General features: G+C 42.3%; 1 protein-coding gene across 4 annotated transcripts in view; it reads right to left on the bottom strand.

Moving 5' to 3' along the window:
* scfd1 (sec1 family domain containing 1) overlaps nucleotides 1-16,563 on the bottom strand; it is a 247,864-nt gene that overhangs the window by 8,555 nt on the left and 222,746 nt on the right. For all 4 annotated transcript variants that reach the window (XM_041214893.1, XM_041214895.1, XM_041214894.1 and 1 more), the window contains one exon: nucleotides 3,850-3,915. In XM_041214893.1, coding sequence (XP_041070827.1) covers nucleotides 3,850-3,915 — 66 coding nt within the window. The remainder of the gene's footprint in view (nucleotides 1-3,849; nucleotides 3,916-16,563) is intronic.

Raw genomic sequence — 16,563 nt, 5'->3', positions numbered from 1 at the left:
TATATTGTGAATAGCTGGGGCCAAAACACTGATCTCTGCAGTACCCTACGAGTCACTGCCTGTCACTCTGAAAAAGGCCCATTTATTCCTACTCTCTGTTTCTTGTCTGGTAATCAATTCTCAATCCATGCCAATATATTACCCCCAATCCCATGTGCTTTAGTTTTACACAATAACATCTTACGTGGTGCTTTATCAAAAGTTTTCTGAAAATCCAAATGCACCTTATCCACTGGTTCTCCCTTATCTATTCTGCTAGTTAGGTCCTCAAAGAATGCCAGTAGGTTTGTCAAACATGATTTCTCTTTCATAAATCCATATTGACTTTGTCTAATCCTGCTGATATTTTCTAAGTATCCTGTTATCACATCCTTTATAATAAACTGTAGCATTTTCCATACTACTGAGGTTAGGTTAACTGGTCTGTAATTCTCTGTTTTCTACCTCCCTCCCTTTTTAAATAGTGAGGTTACATTTGCCACCCTCTAATCTGCTGGGACTGTTCCAGAATCTACAGAAATTTGGATGACGACACCAACTATTTCTATGGCCATCTCCTTTAGTGCCCTGGGATGTAGATTATCAGGCCCTGAGGATTTATTGGTGTTCAGCTCCATTAATTTCTCCAGCACTACTTTTTTAGTAATTCCTCCTTCTCACTAGACCTTTGGTTCCCTAGCATTTCTGGAAAATTATTTGTGTCTTCCTCCGTGAAGACTGAACTAAATTAGCTGTTTAATTGCTCTGCCATTTCCTTGTTTTCTATTTCTCCCATTTCAGACTGTGAGGGACCTACATTCGTCACCACTAATCTTTTTTCTTTTTACATACTTATAGAAGCTTTTACAGTCTGTTTTTATGTTCCTTGCAATTTACTCTCATACACTATTTTTCCCCACAATCAATCTCTTGATTCTCCTTTGCTGAATTCTAATCTGCTCCTAATCCTCAGGCTTGCTACTTTTTCTAGCAACTTTACATGACTCCTCTTTGGATCTAATTCTATCCTTAATTTCTTTTGTTAGCCATGGTTGGGCCACTTTTCCTGTTGTGTTTTAGCACCAGAAAGGAATGCATAACTGTTGCAATGCAAACATTCGGAGCATGAGCGCTGTGCTAACTCTCATGGCCGACTGCCATGGAGACTCTCGCGGAGAGGTAGCTCCAGGGACAGAATGAGGGGTTCCTGGGGTTGACCTCAGACCTGCAACCCTTCATTCAGGTACTGACCTCAGGTCAGTGCCAGTGTGGGAGATGGATGAGGCATGGCACCCAGTATCCCAGCTAGGTGCCCATCCATCAATGGTAAATAGGGAGGTCCAGAGAGACCTCACATTGGCACACGAGCTACTTATTGTCTCTGCGGCCTCCTCTCAGGGCACTCTGGATGATGGCAGCAGCTCCTCCGCCCCTCCACCAGTGACCGTCGCATCCGATGAGGCTGTGATGACTGGGGAGACATCAGCCGTGGCACTGGCCACTCCCTCCCAGGTGAGGCCAGCACAAGCTCCACAGGGCGCCCGCCGAGGTCATCAAGGCCAAAAAGACCGCAGAGTCGGCAGGCTGCCTCTAATACCAACAAGGAGAAGGCACCTAGACGCAGCATTCGCAAATGTAAGTTTAAGCCCCATAAGCACGAAAGGGAGAGTTCACAGGTGATTTTCTGTTAATTTATGTTTGGTTTATGTTTACTGGTCTGGGAATGAAGACCAGAGGTGGTTATGTAAATTTTTTTGGGTTGTCAAAATGAGATAAATCTTGTTTTTGTCATAATGGCCTGAATATGCTTTACCTTTTTAATTTTTTGGTGCAGGGTACACCAGTGTGTAATGCTGGACATGAGGGACTCTAAACTTTATTGCACAGGCAGGGAGTGGACTTTGGGTTCAAATGAAAGGATCATTTCAGACATCTGGGATGGAGGCCCTGGTATGCGGTTGAAGCTGATCTTTGGTAGCCTAGTTGAAGGAGCGTTGGATGAAGGTGTCCTTGCCTCCCTTGAGGTTACCAAGGTCTGCTTCCTCGCCCTCGGTGTTCTCCTCACCGTGCTCCTCTTCTGACTCACTACTGCACTCATCATCTGTGGCCTGTGCAGCTATGTCAAGATTCGCTTTCTCCAGTGGGTCCCCCCTTGCCAGTGTCAGGTTGTGGAGAGCACAGAATGCTACTACTATCAGTGCCACCTGCTCGGGGTGGGGGCGGGGGGGTGGGGGGGTGGTGGTATTGTAGTGCATCCCCTGAATGGTCCAGGCATCGGAAGTGCATCTTGAGAAGACTTATAGTCCTCTCTATCACCGCCCTTGTGAAGGCACGACTCGTACTGTAACGCTTCTCTGCCTCTGTTCTTAGTGGAGAGAGGCGTCATGAGCCACCTCTTCAAAGGATAGCCCTTGTCACCCAGCAGTCAGACTGGAGCACTGAAGAGCCTCAGCACCTGGGAGTGTCTCAGGATATAAGGGTCATGGGAGCTGCCAACTTACCTTGCAAAGACCTGTAGTCATGGAGCAGAATTTTGCCCTTGTCAGGCAGGCCTGGGAGTGGTTGGAAAGCCAATCGCTGCCCACGATCGGGCCCTGTCCGCAATTTTACTCTGTCACATGAGCAGGGACATGTTAAATCAGAGTGCAGAAAGTTTTAATTTTTTAAAATCACTGGTCAAAATCTCATCCTGCCCATGGATGAGGTTTTGTCAAAAATGCAAAGGCCACTTAGCCTTTTCGCCCACCTGCCAACTGAACGGTTGGATGGGCAGCAAAAAATTGCACTCAATTAACTGATTAAGGGTCTTAATTGGCTGCTTAATTGCCAGCGGGTGCGTTGACGACTCCTACGTGTGCCCGCTGACTGAAATATTGCGCGAGTGCGCAATGAAGTCGGGTGCTTGCCCGCCGTCATCACGTGTCATTTTATCCTCGAACATGTTATGCACATGCCCGCATGCCGAGCAAAAAATTCTGGCCATAGTTTAACTTGAAATGCTTTTATATTCAAGACTGAAAGATCTGAGTTTCTTCAATCTTTCCTAACTTATTCCTCTGAGAATATGGACCTGCCTTGTTGTCTCATGCAGTGTATCTGCCACAGTTTTGTCCATTTGTAAATATTGTCAAGGTTCTTCTATAATTCCCTATAATTTCCTGTTTTACCAAACTGCAATACCTCCTTTTGGTATCATCTGAAATGAATCACCTTACTTTGTGTTCTGAATCCAGGCGAATTATATAGATTAGGAATACTGATCATTTGGGTACTCCAGTCACAATAAAGCTCTGCAACCTGTACCACTCCCCTAACTAGTACACAGCGATCTCTCTCTTTTGGTCAACTTCTTAAAAAGCTTCAAGTTTTTACCAGGAATTCCAATGGCTTTAGCTTGTCAAGCCTCTCATGTGCAATGTATCTAGGAATTTATGTATATTACACAGAATTACATAGAACGCACAGAACAGAAACAGGCCATTCGGCCTATGTGGTGTTTATGGTCCATGTGAGGTTATATTATGGGATTTTCTAATATTCACTTGGGTTGTCAGTTCCTCAAAATAGTCAAGGAAGATAATCAGGCAGAATTTGCACCTTTTGAAACCATGCTACTGACCAGGTAAGGGTACTCAACTTTGTGTTCAATGATTATTTTGCAACTGACTAATACAAGTCACATCAATTTGTAGGGATCCAGGTTTGTTTTATTATCTTTTTTGAAAACAGCTACTATGTTGGTTTCCTTCCAGTTCAATGTGACTTTCGATGGACATTGATTATCTCCTGATGACTGTCAGTTTTCACAGATTTTCTGCCCTATCTCATTTGAATATATTGTGCATGTTCCAATATTAAAGGTCATCTTACCTTTGTATAATCAACAAGGTTCTGATATTCAATATAATTTCCACCTCCAACAACAAAGACAATGGCCTAGAAAATGAACGAACAAACTTCATGAACTCTTTTGGACAACAGAACATTTAAAAAATAAAAGCAAATTTTGAAAAAAATTCTAGACTACTTTTCTCACTTTGAACTTTTAAACAGGTCAATGTTTTAAACAGGTCAAGGTAAATAAAAAAGTTGTTATTATAATACTATCCACCCCTTTGGCATGGCCCTCAAGCTATATGTGACCAATTGTCTCCCTCTCTAATGGTCCTTCATAGCTAATTACTTATTTCTATTTTCAATTGCTATAATGTAAAATTTGAGTTGGAATTTGAAAGAATACAACAATTTGCATTTATATAGTACCTTTAATGTAATAAATCATTTCAAGGCACTTTACAACTGTTACAAAATAAATTTTGACACCAAGCAATGAGGAGATATTAGGGCATTTGACCAAAAGCTTGGTCAAAGTGTTAGGTTTTAAGAAGTGTGTGAAAGGAGAAAAGAAAGGTAGAAACAAGGAGATATTTAAGGAGGGAATTCCAAGCTTTTGACATTGGCAGCTGAAGCACTGTTACCAATGGTAGATAATTAAAATTGAGGTCAGGATTGACGGAATGCAGAGATCTTTTGGGGCTGTAAGGCTAGTGGAGATCACAGAGATAGGGAGGAGTGAGGTCATGGAAGGATATGAAAACAAAGATGAGAATTTTAAAATCAAAGTGTTGCTTAATTGGGAGCCAATTAACCAGTAACCAAAAGGGAGATGAGCAAACAGGACTTGCAGTGAGTTGGGACGTGGGCAGCAGAGTTTTGAATGATCTCAAGTTTGCAGAGGTATAACAAGGAATGCCATACACAGAAGAGAGAGAGAGACAGAGAGACAGAGAGGCAAAGGGTATGTATTCAGCAGAGGTGTCCTTTCAGAGGTGGGCTGCCAAGCAGAACGCAGGAGGGTACATTATCTCTGGTTGGAGTGATGTATTCTCGGGTTGGAGTGACATTTCCTATAGAAGTTTAATGAATCCAGAAGATTTGTCCTGGCGTGGCTGGGTGGCTTGCAGGCGGGAGGGGGAGAGAAGAGTCGCTGGAATAGCCCTTACTGCTGGTAATCATTTTGGGACTTCTCCTGAAACTGAGAGAACCGTCTTTTGATGGTCACTCGACGTATGACTTGGCGTAATGCGGAGAAGTGAACCTGTTGGAAGTTGATGGTGATGTTGGACTGGTTCCTGTGAAAACTGAAACTTTGTGGATAGCGGGCTGTGAAGTTGTGTTAAAAATTAAATGGGGAATTTATTTTCTGTAGTTTACAGCATAAGTTGCCTAGGAATAGTATTTAGTCAATGCTGCTTTTAGATGGCTTGTCAGAGTAAGAGTTTTAAAACTTGAAATCTTGTAAGTGGTCCTTTTGGTCGGTCACTGGAAGTTCAAATATCTTTTTAAAAGTTCTTGGACTCTACAGCAATTGTAACAAACTGAATAAAATCAGCTAACATAGGTACAAGGATGGGATGTTGGGTGGTCAGCAGTTTAGTAGGAATAGGGTCAAGAGAACAAGATGTGGGTCTCGCTGACTACATGAGCTCAGAGAGGGCATGAGGAACATAGGAGAGAAACTAGTGAAAGATGCAAATTCAGAATTAGGGCAGTGAGGAGCCTTAAAGGAAGTTTGGACATACACGAGGCAGCCAAATGGATGTCTCCATTTTTACAACAAAAAAATCTATGAGCTCCTCACATTTATTGTTGGAGGTGAGGGTGGAGGAAGAAGGGGAAGGTGGTTTAGCAAGATGGCTCATGGAGGAGAAGAGAAGTTGGACGTTATCTTTGCCTTCCCGGATAATCTTAGAATAAAAGTAGGCAGTTTTAGCAATGGAAGTTGGACATGATGAGGATTATGTGATCCATTCAGATCTGGCAATGGATGGTCAAACTAGTTAATCACCATGGAAGTTTACATCTCCATCCCTTAGGCTTAAGGGAGCGAAGATGCAACGCCATTAGCAGCAAGATCTTATGTCCAAAGATATTTGACTAAACCACACCTGACTAATTTAACCATTAAGGTATGAGCTATAAAAGGAGAAGTGCAATGTTAAATTATGTCCCAGCAGTAATTACTACAGCATCCTTGTGTCCTTCCAATGTATTTGTTTGTCTTGGCTGTTGCCGGTTATCAGGCATCTTACTCAAATGGGTATTCTTTAGGTATGACAATAGGCAGGAAATGCCTGCAGACAATTCAACCACAGAGGCCAAGCCACTTCCTGCTTGCACCCATATACATGCACTTTCTAATGGGATTTGTCCTCTCCCAAACACAGAGATGTTAAGGTCAATGACAGAATTTTAAATATTCTCCTAGCAGAGGCTTCTAACTGATCAGCTAATTGGCAGAAATGCTACTCTTATTGGAGATTCCATAGTCAGGGGGACAGACAGGCATTTCTGTAACTGGCATCGTGAGTTCCACATAGTGTTACCACTCTGGTACCAGGGTAAAGGACATCATGGAGAGGGTGCAAGGGGAAGGGAATGAGCTAGAAGTTGTGGTGCACATTGGTACCAACAACATAGGCCTAAATTTTACGGTCCTGCCCACTGTGGGTGGGACAGAAAATTTAACGTACCAGTAAAAGGTTCATTGGAAATTTCTGGTCCTGCTGCGGGCAGGACTGGAAAATCCCACCCATAGAGTGGGTAGGTGTTGGGGTCAGATTTTCAGAAGCTAGGGAGGAAGTTAAAAAGAATTTAAAGGTAGCAATCTCTGGATTACCCCAGTGCTAGCCAGAGTAGAAATAGAAAGATAGGGAGGATCATCAATGCGTGGCTTCAGGCATGGTGCAGGAGGGAGGATTTCAGATTCTTGCAGCATTGGAGCCAGTTCTTGGGTAGGAGGCATCTATTCAAACTGGATGGGTTGAGCCTCAATAGAACTGGAAGGGATGTGCTCATGGCGAGGTTTTCGCTGGTATGATTGTAGAGGTTTTAAACTAAATTGGCAGTGAGATGGGCATCAGCATATGGAAGTAGATAAGAGGAATAAGGTGCATAAAGTGAGTGTTGAGCAGTACTAGAGAAGGGAGGAGTTCCATATTAGATAGGAGTAAGGGAAAAGGCAGATTACAATGCATATAAACACGCATTGTAGCTAATTACAAGCTACAAATATCCGTGTGGGAATATGATTTATAGTGGCAATAACAAAATCTTGGTTTAAAAATGGCGACAACTGTTCACTTAATACACAAGGGTACATAGTGTTCAGAAATGATAGAGAAGTAAAAGTGTGAGCTGGGCTGGCAGTACTGATTAAGGAAGGTGTACTATTGTTGGAAAGAGGGAATGTCCTAGAAGAAGCAAGGACAGAGTTAGTTGGAGTTGAGAAGTAAAAGTAGTGGGACATTCTATTGGTCTCCAAATAGTGAGAACATGGTAGAGGAGCAAATCTGCAGGGAAGTCACAGAGATGCGCAAGAACTATATAGAGCGGTGATATTGGGGACTTCATCCCGATCAATTTTTGGGTTAATTAATGTTAGAGTAAAGGTTAACGAGAGGGAAGAATTTCTGAAAAGCATTCAGGAGAACTTCCTTGATCAGTATGCTCTCAGGCCAACTAGAAAGGAGGCATTGCTGGATCTGATGCTAGAAAATGAGATGGGCCAAGTAAACATTAATTAGTCAATATGGCTTCTACAGTCAAAGCTGACTGTCTATGGGGGAATATTAAGGTAAGAGTGATCATCAGGTTTAGATTAGGAATGGAGAAAGGAAAGGAACAATGTAAAGCAGAGTGTCAAGATTAGAAGAGGACTAATTCCAATATAATATGATGGGATCTAGCCAGAGTAAAGTGGAATCAAAGACTGATAGGAAGAACTATAACAGAATAATGGGTGATCTTTAAGAAGTGCTTCAAGTGAAAGCTAGCTACATTCCCACAAGGGGGAAAGGTAAGGGAACCAAAAACAGAGCTTCTTGCATGATGAAGGAGATAGACATTATGATAAAACAAAAAGAGTATAATGCATGTCAGGTGAATTCTTCAAATGAGAACGAGGTCAAATACAACAGGTTGAGATGGGAGGTGAAGAGAAAAATAAGACTGACAAGGTAACATGGAAGATGAATTTGTAGAATGCATCAGGGATTGTTTCTGAGAGCAATGCCCTGCAGAACCTACCCGGGAACAAGCTATTTTGAACTAGTAATGCGTAATGAGGTAGGATTAATAAGAGGTCTCATAGTTAAGGATTCTCTAGGGGGGAAGTGATTACAACATGGTATAATTTCAAATTCTGTTTTAGGGCAAGCAACTCGGGTCTCAAACCAGTGTCTTCAACTTAAGTAAGGACAATGACAGTGTATGAAGAAAGAATTGTCTAAAGGGGGCTTGGAAAATAGACCAAGGGGAAGATCAGTGGATGAGCAGTGGCAGATATTTAAGCAGGTATTTCATAAAACTCAGCAAAAATTTATCCCGGTCAAAAAGAAGGACTTGATGAGAAGGACGAACCACCCTTGGTTAACAAAGGTAGTCAAGGAGAGTATCCAAACAAAAACTAAGGCATACAAAGCAGCGAAAACTAATGGTAGGCCAGAGGGTTGGGAATTTTTTAGGAATGAGCATCAGATGACTAAAAAGCTAATAAAGAGGGAGAAAATTGATTATGAAAGTAAATTGGCAAGAAATATAAAAACCAACAGCAAGAGCTTCTAAGGGTATATAAAAAGAGAGTGGCTAAAGTGAGTGTGGGACCTTCGGAGGATATGGCTGCAGAATTGATAACGGGGAACAGGGAAATGTCAGATAACTTAAACCAATATTTTGCATCGGTCTTAACGGTGGAGGAGGACACTATAAGCATCCCAAAGGTATCAGATAAGCAAGGAGCTAATGGGGGAAAGATCTTGTAACGGTCTCTATCACGAGGGACAAAGTATTTGACAGACTAATGGGGCTAAAGGCAGACAAATCGCTGGGACCTGATGGCCTGCATCCAAGGGTTTTAAAGGAAGTGGCTGCAGAGATAGTGGAGGCATTAGTCAAAATATTGCAGAACTCACTGGATTCCAGGAGGGTCCCAGCAGATTAGAAAACCGCTAATGTGATGTGTCTATTCAAGAAGGGAGGGAGACAAAAAGCAGGAAACTATATGCCAGTTAGCCTAACATTTGTCTTTGGGAAAATGCAAGAATCCATTATTAAGCAAGAAATAGCAGGACATTTCGAAAAACTTAACGTAATTAAACAGAGTCAACATGGTTTTGTGAAAGGGAAATCATGTTTGATAAATTTGCTAGAGTAGTTGGAGGATATAACAAGCAGAGTTGATAAAGGGGAACTGGTAGATGTAGTGTATTTGGATTTCCAGAAGGCATTCAATAACGTGCTACATAAAAGGTTATTGTACAAGATAGGAGCTCACAGTATTGGGAGTAATGCATTAGCATGGATTGAGGTTGGTTAACACACAGAAAACAGAGAGTCGGGATTAATGGGTCTTTTTCCGATTGGAAAGATGTAACTAGTGGACTTCCAAAAGGATCAGTCTGAGGGCTTCAGTTATTTACTATCTACATTAATGATTTGGAGGAGGGGGCAAAGTGTAATGTATCCAAGTTTGCTGATGATACAAAAATAGGTGGGAAGACATATTGTGATGAGGACATAAGGAGTCTGCAAGGGGATATAGATAGGTTGAGTGAGTGGGCAAAAACTTGTCAGATGGAGTTTAATGTAGGAAAGTGCAGGTCATGCATTTTGGTAAGAAGAATCAAAAGGCAGGCTATTATTTAAATTGAAGGAGGCTTCAAAAAGTGCAGCACAGAGGGATCTGGGTATTCTTAAACATGAAACACAAAAAGTTAGCATGCAGGTGCAGCAAGAAGACAAATGGAGTTTTGGCCTGTATTTAAAAATAGGCAAGTCCTGTTACAACCATACAGGGTGTTGGCACCCGGAGTACTGAGTATTGTTTTGGTCCCCATATTTAAGAAAAGATATACTAGCAATGGAGGCAGTTCACTAGGCTGATTCCTGGGATGAAGGGGCTGACTTATCAAGAATGGCTAAACAGGTTAGGCCTTTATTCATTTGAGTTTAGAAGAATGAGGGGTGATCTTATTGAAATGTACAAGGTTCCGAGGGGGCTTGACAGGGTAGATGTTGAGAAGATGTTTCCACAAGTGGGGGAATCTTAAATTAGGGGACATAATTACAGAATAAGGGGACACTCATTTAAAACTGAGATGCGAAGGAATTTCTTCAAGAAGGTAGTGAATGTCTGGAATTCCCTACCCCAGAGAGTTGTGGAGGTTAGATCACTGAAAGCATTTAATGTGGAGGTAGATAGATTTTTGAAATATCGGGGAGTTAAGGAGTTATGAGGAGCTGGCACGAAATTGGAGTTGAGGCCTGGGGCAGATCAGCCATGATATTATTGAATGGCAGGGCAGGCTTGAGAGGCCAAATGGTCTACTCCTGCCCTTATTTCTTATGTTCTTAAGGAGAGAATATGAGAATAGAGTGGTGGTGAACATAAAAGGGAACCAAAAAACTTTCCATCGGAATGTAAATAGGGAGAGGGTAGTAAGAGGTGGAGAGGGCCCGATTAGGGAGAAAGAAGGTGATCTTAGGGGCGCAAGATGATGTTAGAATACTTAATGAATACTTTGTAACGATGTTGATGAAGGAGGAGGAAGCTGACAAAATATTGGTATGAGTGGAAATACTAGAAGCAATGGATAGGTTAAGAGAGAGAAGGTAAGACCATAAGACATAGGAGCAGAAATTAGGCCATTCGGCCCATCGAGTCTGCTCCGCCATTCAATCATGGCTGATAAGTTTCTCAACCCCATTCTCCCGCCTTCTCCCCGTAACTTTTGATCCCCTTACCAATCAAGAACCTATCTATCTCGGTCTTAAATACACTCAATGACCTGGCAATGAATTCCATAGATTCACCACTCTCTGGCTAAAGAAGTTTCTCCTCATCTCTGTTCTAAAAGGTCTTCCCTTTACTCTGAGACTGTGCCCTCGGATCCTAGTCTCTCCTACTAATGGAAACATCTTCCCCCATATCCACTCTATCCAGGCCTTTCAGTATTCTGTAAGTTTCAATCACATCCCCTCCTCATCCTTGTAAACTCCATCGAGTATAGACCCAGAGTCCTCAAACGTTCCTCGTAAAGGTACTGGATAGGCTGGCTATACTTGTGGTAGATAAGCTTCCTGTTCCAGGTTGCTGAAGGAAGTGGGGGTAGAGACAGTGGCAGGGCTTGCTATAATCTTCCCAAGATATGGAGAGGTGCCAGAGGATTGGAGAGTGGCAGATGCGATACCCTTGTTCAAGAAATAATGCAAGGACAATCCTAGCAACTACATGCCAGTGGGTAAACATCAATAAATACCAGGAAAGGGTAAAGTTTTGAAACAATAACCAGGGAAAAAAAAAACAGGCACTTGGGAGAGGTTTGAGTTAATTAAGTTAGCCAGCATGGATTTGTAAAAGGTAGATTGTGCCCTCGGGTCCTAGTGTTTGAGTAGTCAAATTGAATTTTTTGATGAAGTAACTGAGAAGGTTTGGTGAAGGGAATGTGGTGAATGCTGTCCTTATGGATTTTAAGAAAGTGTTCAACAAAGTACCATATAAAAGACTGGTTAACAAAACTGAGGCTCATGGAATAAGAGGGTCAGTGTCCAATTGGATAAAAAAACTGGTTTAAGGACAAGGAAAGTAGGAAGTTAAGTTGGTTATTTTTCAGACAGGAGGATGATAAACAGAGGTGCTGCCCAAGGGTCAGTGCTTTGTATGCTATCCATAAATGACTTGGATCTTGGAATACAGAATAGAATTTCAAAATGTGCCACTGATGCCAAACTAGGCAGAATGAGGATGATACGAATCACCTGCAATGTGGCATAGATAGGCTAGCAGAATGGGCAGGCAAGTGGCAGATGGAATTTAATACAGAGAAGTGTGAGGTGATGCATTTTGGCAGGAGGGATGGGGAGTGGCAATAAAGACTTCAGGGGACAGTTATAAAGAGTGTGCAGGAACTGAGCGACCTTGGTGTGCATGTGCGTCAATGTTACACTTGAAGACGCAGGACATATTGAGAGTGTGGTTAGCAAAGCATAAGGGAACTTGGGCTTCATAAAAAGAGGCATTTATTACAAAAGGAGGGAAGTTATGCTGGACTTTTATAAAGGTCTGCTTAGGCCCCAGCTAGAGTACAGCAGTTCTGGTCACCACAATTTAGGAAGGATGTGAAGGTCCTTGAGGGGGTAACAACTAAGAGATTCACCAGAATGGTCCCAGAAATGGGGAGTTTAGTTACAAGTTAAATTGTAAAAGCTGGGGTTGTTCTCCTTGGAATAAAGAATATTGAGGGGAGGTTTGATAAGTGTACAAGATTATGATAGAGCTGGATAAGGTAAACAAACAGAAAAAACAGTTCCCATTAGATGGCAGGACAAGGACTTGAGGACACAGATTTAAGATTTTGTGCAAGAGATGCACAGGGAATATGAGGAAGAACATTTATTTCTTTACATGGTATGTGTTAATGGCTGGGAACAATTATTTCAAAAGAAAAGAAGATGGATAGTTAAAGGAAATAAACCTGCAGGCCGAGGGAGATTGTGAAAGAGTGTGACTGACTGGATTACTCTGCATGGACTCGATAAGCTGAATGGCCTCTTTCTGTGCATTATATGACTCAGCACAAACTGAGATTTGAATCTGGAAGCTTCTGATCTGTCTGACTTAGTGTTCTGTCAAACAATGCCTTCAGGTCATTGGGAAGTTTTGATGTCAACTTGAATGATTAAAAATTTTTTGATAAAATGATAGAACCACATTTTTTTTAAAAACAGTCTTTTTTTACTTTGAACTTTGTTTTACTGTTGTATTGTGACTACATTGGGAAGTCAGAGAAAACATCACTCTCAAATTACTCTGCACTCAGATTAAATCAAGTTAATTCTACTGGAAATGAATTTAGAAAACACATTTAATCTCAGTTCGAACCAGTAATCTCAGATCAGGGACAATGCATGTTAGGGACTACTCAACAAACAACTTTATCTGCCAGACTGTGAGATGCTCCTTAAAGGATTTTTGCTCAAACCTACAGCAAATGCTTCGTTTTAGTTCATTTGAAACAAGCTACAATGCAGACTTCCAGAAAAATTTAAACACAATTATACTTCATGGTTCTGATTTTGAAGAGCTAAAATAAAAGCTTTCTCATGCTGACAACCAAAGCTGCAGCATTGTATTTTTACAGTTGTTATTAGAATTTCTGGATCTTAATTTCTTGGTGTTACAACTACAATTGAAAAACATTAGTTAAGTTTGGGTTACAAGACAAAAATATATAACTATAACCTACGCTCATTTATTTTATTAGGAAATAAAAAAAGACGAGCAAACAATTTTAGAAGCTTGTAATAATCAATTCTAAGATTACTAGGCTGACGAAAACCAAGGCACCAACCAAGCACTTAAATAAAGATCAGATGTATTCAGAAAGTTATTTATTTACAACATACTAGCTTTTAGCCCATTCCACAAGTAGCAAGAGGGGGCCTGGGTCAAAGTGGTCAGAGTGAGAGCAGAACTGGAATAAAGTAGTGAAAGTGGGTATTGGGATAAAGAGGCGGGAGTGGGACTGGGATAAAGTGGCGAGAGCAAAGCAGGGAGAAAATGCAGGAGCGGGTGCTGGGATAAAGTGGTGAGTGTGGGTGTTGGGATAAAGCAGCAAGTGCAGACACTGGGATAAAGCGGCAAGTGCAGACACTGGGATAAAGCGGCAAGTGCAGACACTGGGATAAAGCAGCAAGTGCAGACACTGGGATAAAGCGGCAAGTGCAGACACCGGGATCAAGCGGCAAGTGCAGACACTGGGATAAAGCGGCAAGTGCAGACACTGGGATAAAGCGGCAAGTGCAGACACTGGGATAAAGCGGCAAGTGCAGACACTGGGATAAAGCGGCAAGTGCAGACACTGGGATAAAGCGGCAAGTGCAGACACTGGGATAAAGCGGCAAGTGCAGGCACTGGGATAAAGCGGCAAGTGCAGACATTGGGATAAAGCGACAAGTGCAGACACTGGGATAAAGCGGCAAGTGCAAGTGGTGGGCAATAGAGTCATAAAGGTCTACAGAACAGAAAAAGGCCCCTCGGCCCATTAAGTCTGCGCTGGTGAAACAAGCGCCTAACTATTCTAATCCCGTTTTCCAGGGCTAGGCCCATATTCTTGTATAACATGGCGTTGCATGTGCACATCCAAATACTTCTTACATGTTGATGGTTTCTGCCTCTACCACCCTTTCAGGCAGTGAGTTCCAGATTCCCACCAGCCTCTGGGTGAAAAAATTCTTCCTCACATCCCCTCTAAACCTCCTGCCCCTTACCTTAAATCTATGGCCCCTAGTTATTGATCGCTCCACCAAGGGGAAAAGTTCGTTACTGTCTACACTATCTATGCCCCTCATAGTTTTATACACCTCAATCATGTCCCCCCTCAATCTCCACTGCTCCAGGGAAAATAACCCCAGTCTATCCAATCTCTCCTCGTAACTAAAACTCTCCAGCCCAGGCAACATCCTGGTAAATCTCCTCTGCACTCTCTCTAGTGCAATCACATCCTTCCTATAATGCGGATTCCAGAACTGCACGCAATACTGTAGCTGTGGCCTAACCAGCGTTTTATACAGTTCTGGCATAACCTCCTTGCTCTTATATTCTATGCCTCAGTTAATGAAGGCAAATATCCCATATGCTTTCTTAACCACCTTATCTACCTGTCCCGCTACCTTAAGGGACCGGTGGACATGCACACCAAGGTCCCTCTGATCCTCAGTACTTCCCAGGGTCCTACCATTCATCATGTATACCTGTGCCTTGTTTGTCCTGCCCAAGTGCATCAACTCACACTTATCCAGATTGAATTCCATTTGCCACTGATCAGCCCTCTATATCCTCCTGTAATCTAAGGCTATCCTCCTCACTATATACCACCCCACCAATTATCATGTCATCCACAAACTTACTGATCAATCCTCTTACTTTCAAGTCTAAATTGTTTATATATACCACAAACAGCAAGGGACCCAACACCAATCCCTGTGGAACCCCTCAACCATCACCCTCTGCTTCCTGCCACTCAGCCAATTCTGGATCCAATTTGTCAAATTGCCTTGGATCCCATGGGCTCTTACCCTCGTTATCAGTCCTCCATGCGGGGCCTTATCAAAAGCATTGCTGAAGTCCAAGTAAACTACGTAAAATGCATTTCTCTCATCTACACACCTGGTCATCTCTTCGTAAAATTCAATCAAATTGGTCAGGCATGACGTCCCCTTAACAAAACCATGCTGACTGTCCTTGATCAATCCTTGCCTCTCCAAGCGTAGATTAAATCTGTCCCTCAGGATTGCTTCCAATAGTTTCCCCACCACTGAGGTTAGACTGACTGGCCTGTAATTCCCTGGTTTATCCCTTCCTCCCTTCTTAAATAATGGTACCACATTGGCTGTCCTCCAGTCCTCTGGCACCTCTCCTGTGGCCAGAGAGGTAGTGAAAATTATTGCCAGCGCCCCTGCTATCTCCTCCCTTGCCTCACTCAACAGCCTGGGATACATTTTATCCAGGCCTGGAGATTTATCTACTTTTAAGCCTGCCGGACCACTTAGAGCCTCCTCCCTTTCTATGCTAATTTCTTTAATTATATCACAGTCCTTCTGTCTGATTTCCATACCCACATCGTCCCTCTCGTTTGTGAGCACCGACACAAAGTTTTCATTTAGAACCCTACCTACGTCTTCCGGCTCCACACACGTATTACCACTATGGTCCTTAATGGGCCCTACTCTTTCCCTAATTATCCTCTTACTTGTAAGATAACTTTGGATTTTCCTTTATTTTACCTGTCAATGTTTTTTCATGCCCCCTTTTTACTCTCCTAATTTCCTTTTTAAGTTCCCCCCTACACATTCTATATTCCTCTTGGGCTTCCGCTGTTTTGAGCCTCGAAATCTGCCACAAGCCTCCCTTTTTCTCTTAATCCAATCCTGTATATCCCTCAACATCCAGGGTTCCCTGGATTTGTTGGTCCCACCCTGTACCTTTACTGGAATATGTTGGCCCTGTACTCTCCCTATTTCCTTCTTGAATGAGTCCCACTGCTCTGACACAGATTTACCTAAAAGTAGCTACTCCCAGTCCACTCTGGCTAAATCATACTTGATCTTATTAAAATCGGCTTCCCCCAATTTAGAACTCTGATTTCTGGCCCATCCTAGTCTTTTTTCATAACAACCTTGAATCTCCTGAATGCATTTCAAGAATTCCGCTCCCTCTAAAACTATCACATTATGACTAACCCAGTTAATGTTGGAGAAGTTGAAATCCCCCACTATTACTACACTATTATTTTTACACTTCTCTGAAAATTGCCTACATATCTGCTTTTCTATTTCTCTCTGACTGTTTGGGGGCCTATAGTACACTCCCAGCAATGTGATTGCTCCTTTTTTGTTTTTCAGTTCTACCCATATGGCTTCTTTTAAGGAGCCTTCTAAGATGTCATCCCTCCTTACTGCTGTAATTGATTCCTTGATCAATATTGCGATACCCTCCCCTCTTTTACCTCATTCCCTGTCTTGCCT

Source organism: Carcharodon carcharias, chromosome 20 (assembly GCF_017639515.1).
Source record: "Carcharodon carcharias isolate sCarCar2 chromosome 20, sCarCar2.pri, whole genome shotgun sequence".
NCBI lineage: Eukaryota > Metazoa > Chordata > Chondrichthyes > Lamniformes > Lamnidae > Carcharodon > Carcharodon carcharias.
Note: the sequence above shows the minus strand (reverse complement) of the source record. Positions and strands in the feature narration are given on the sequence as shown.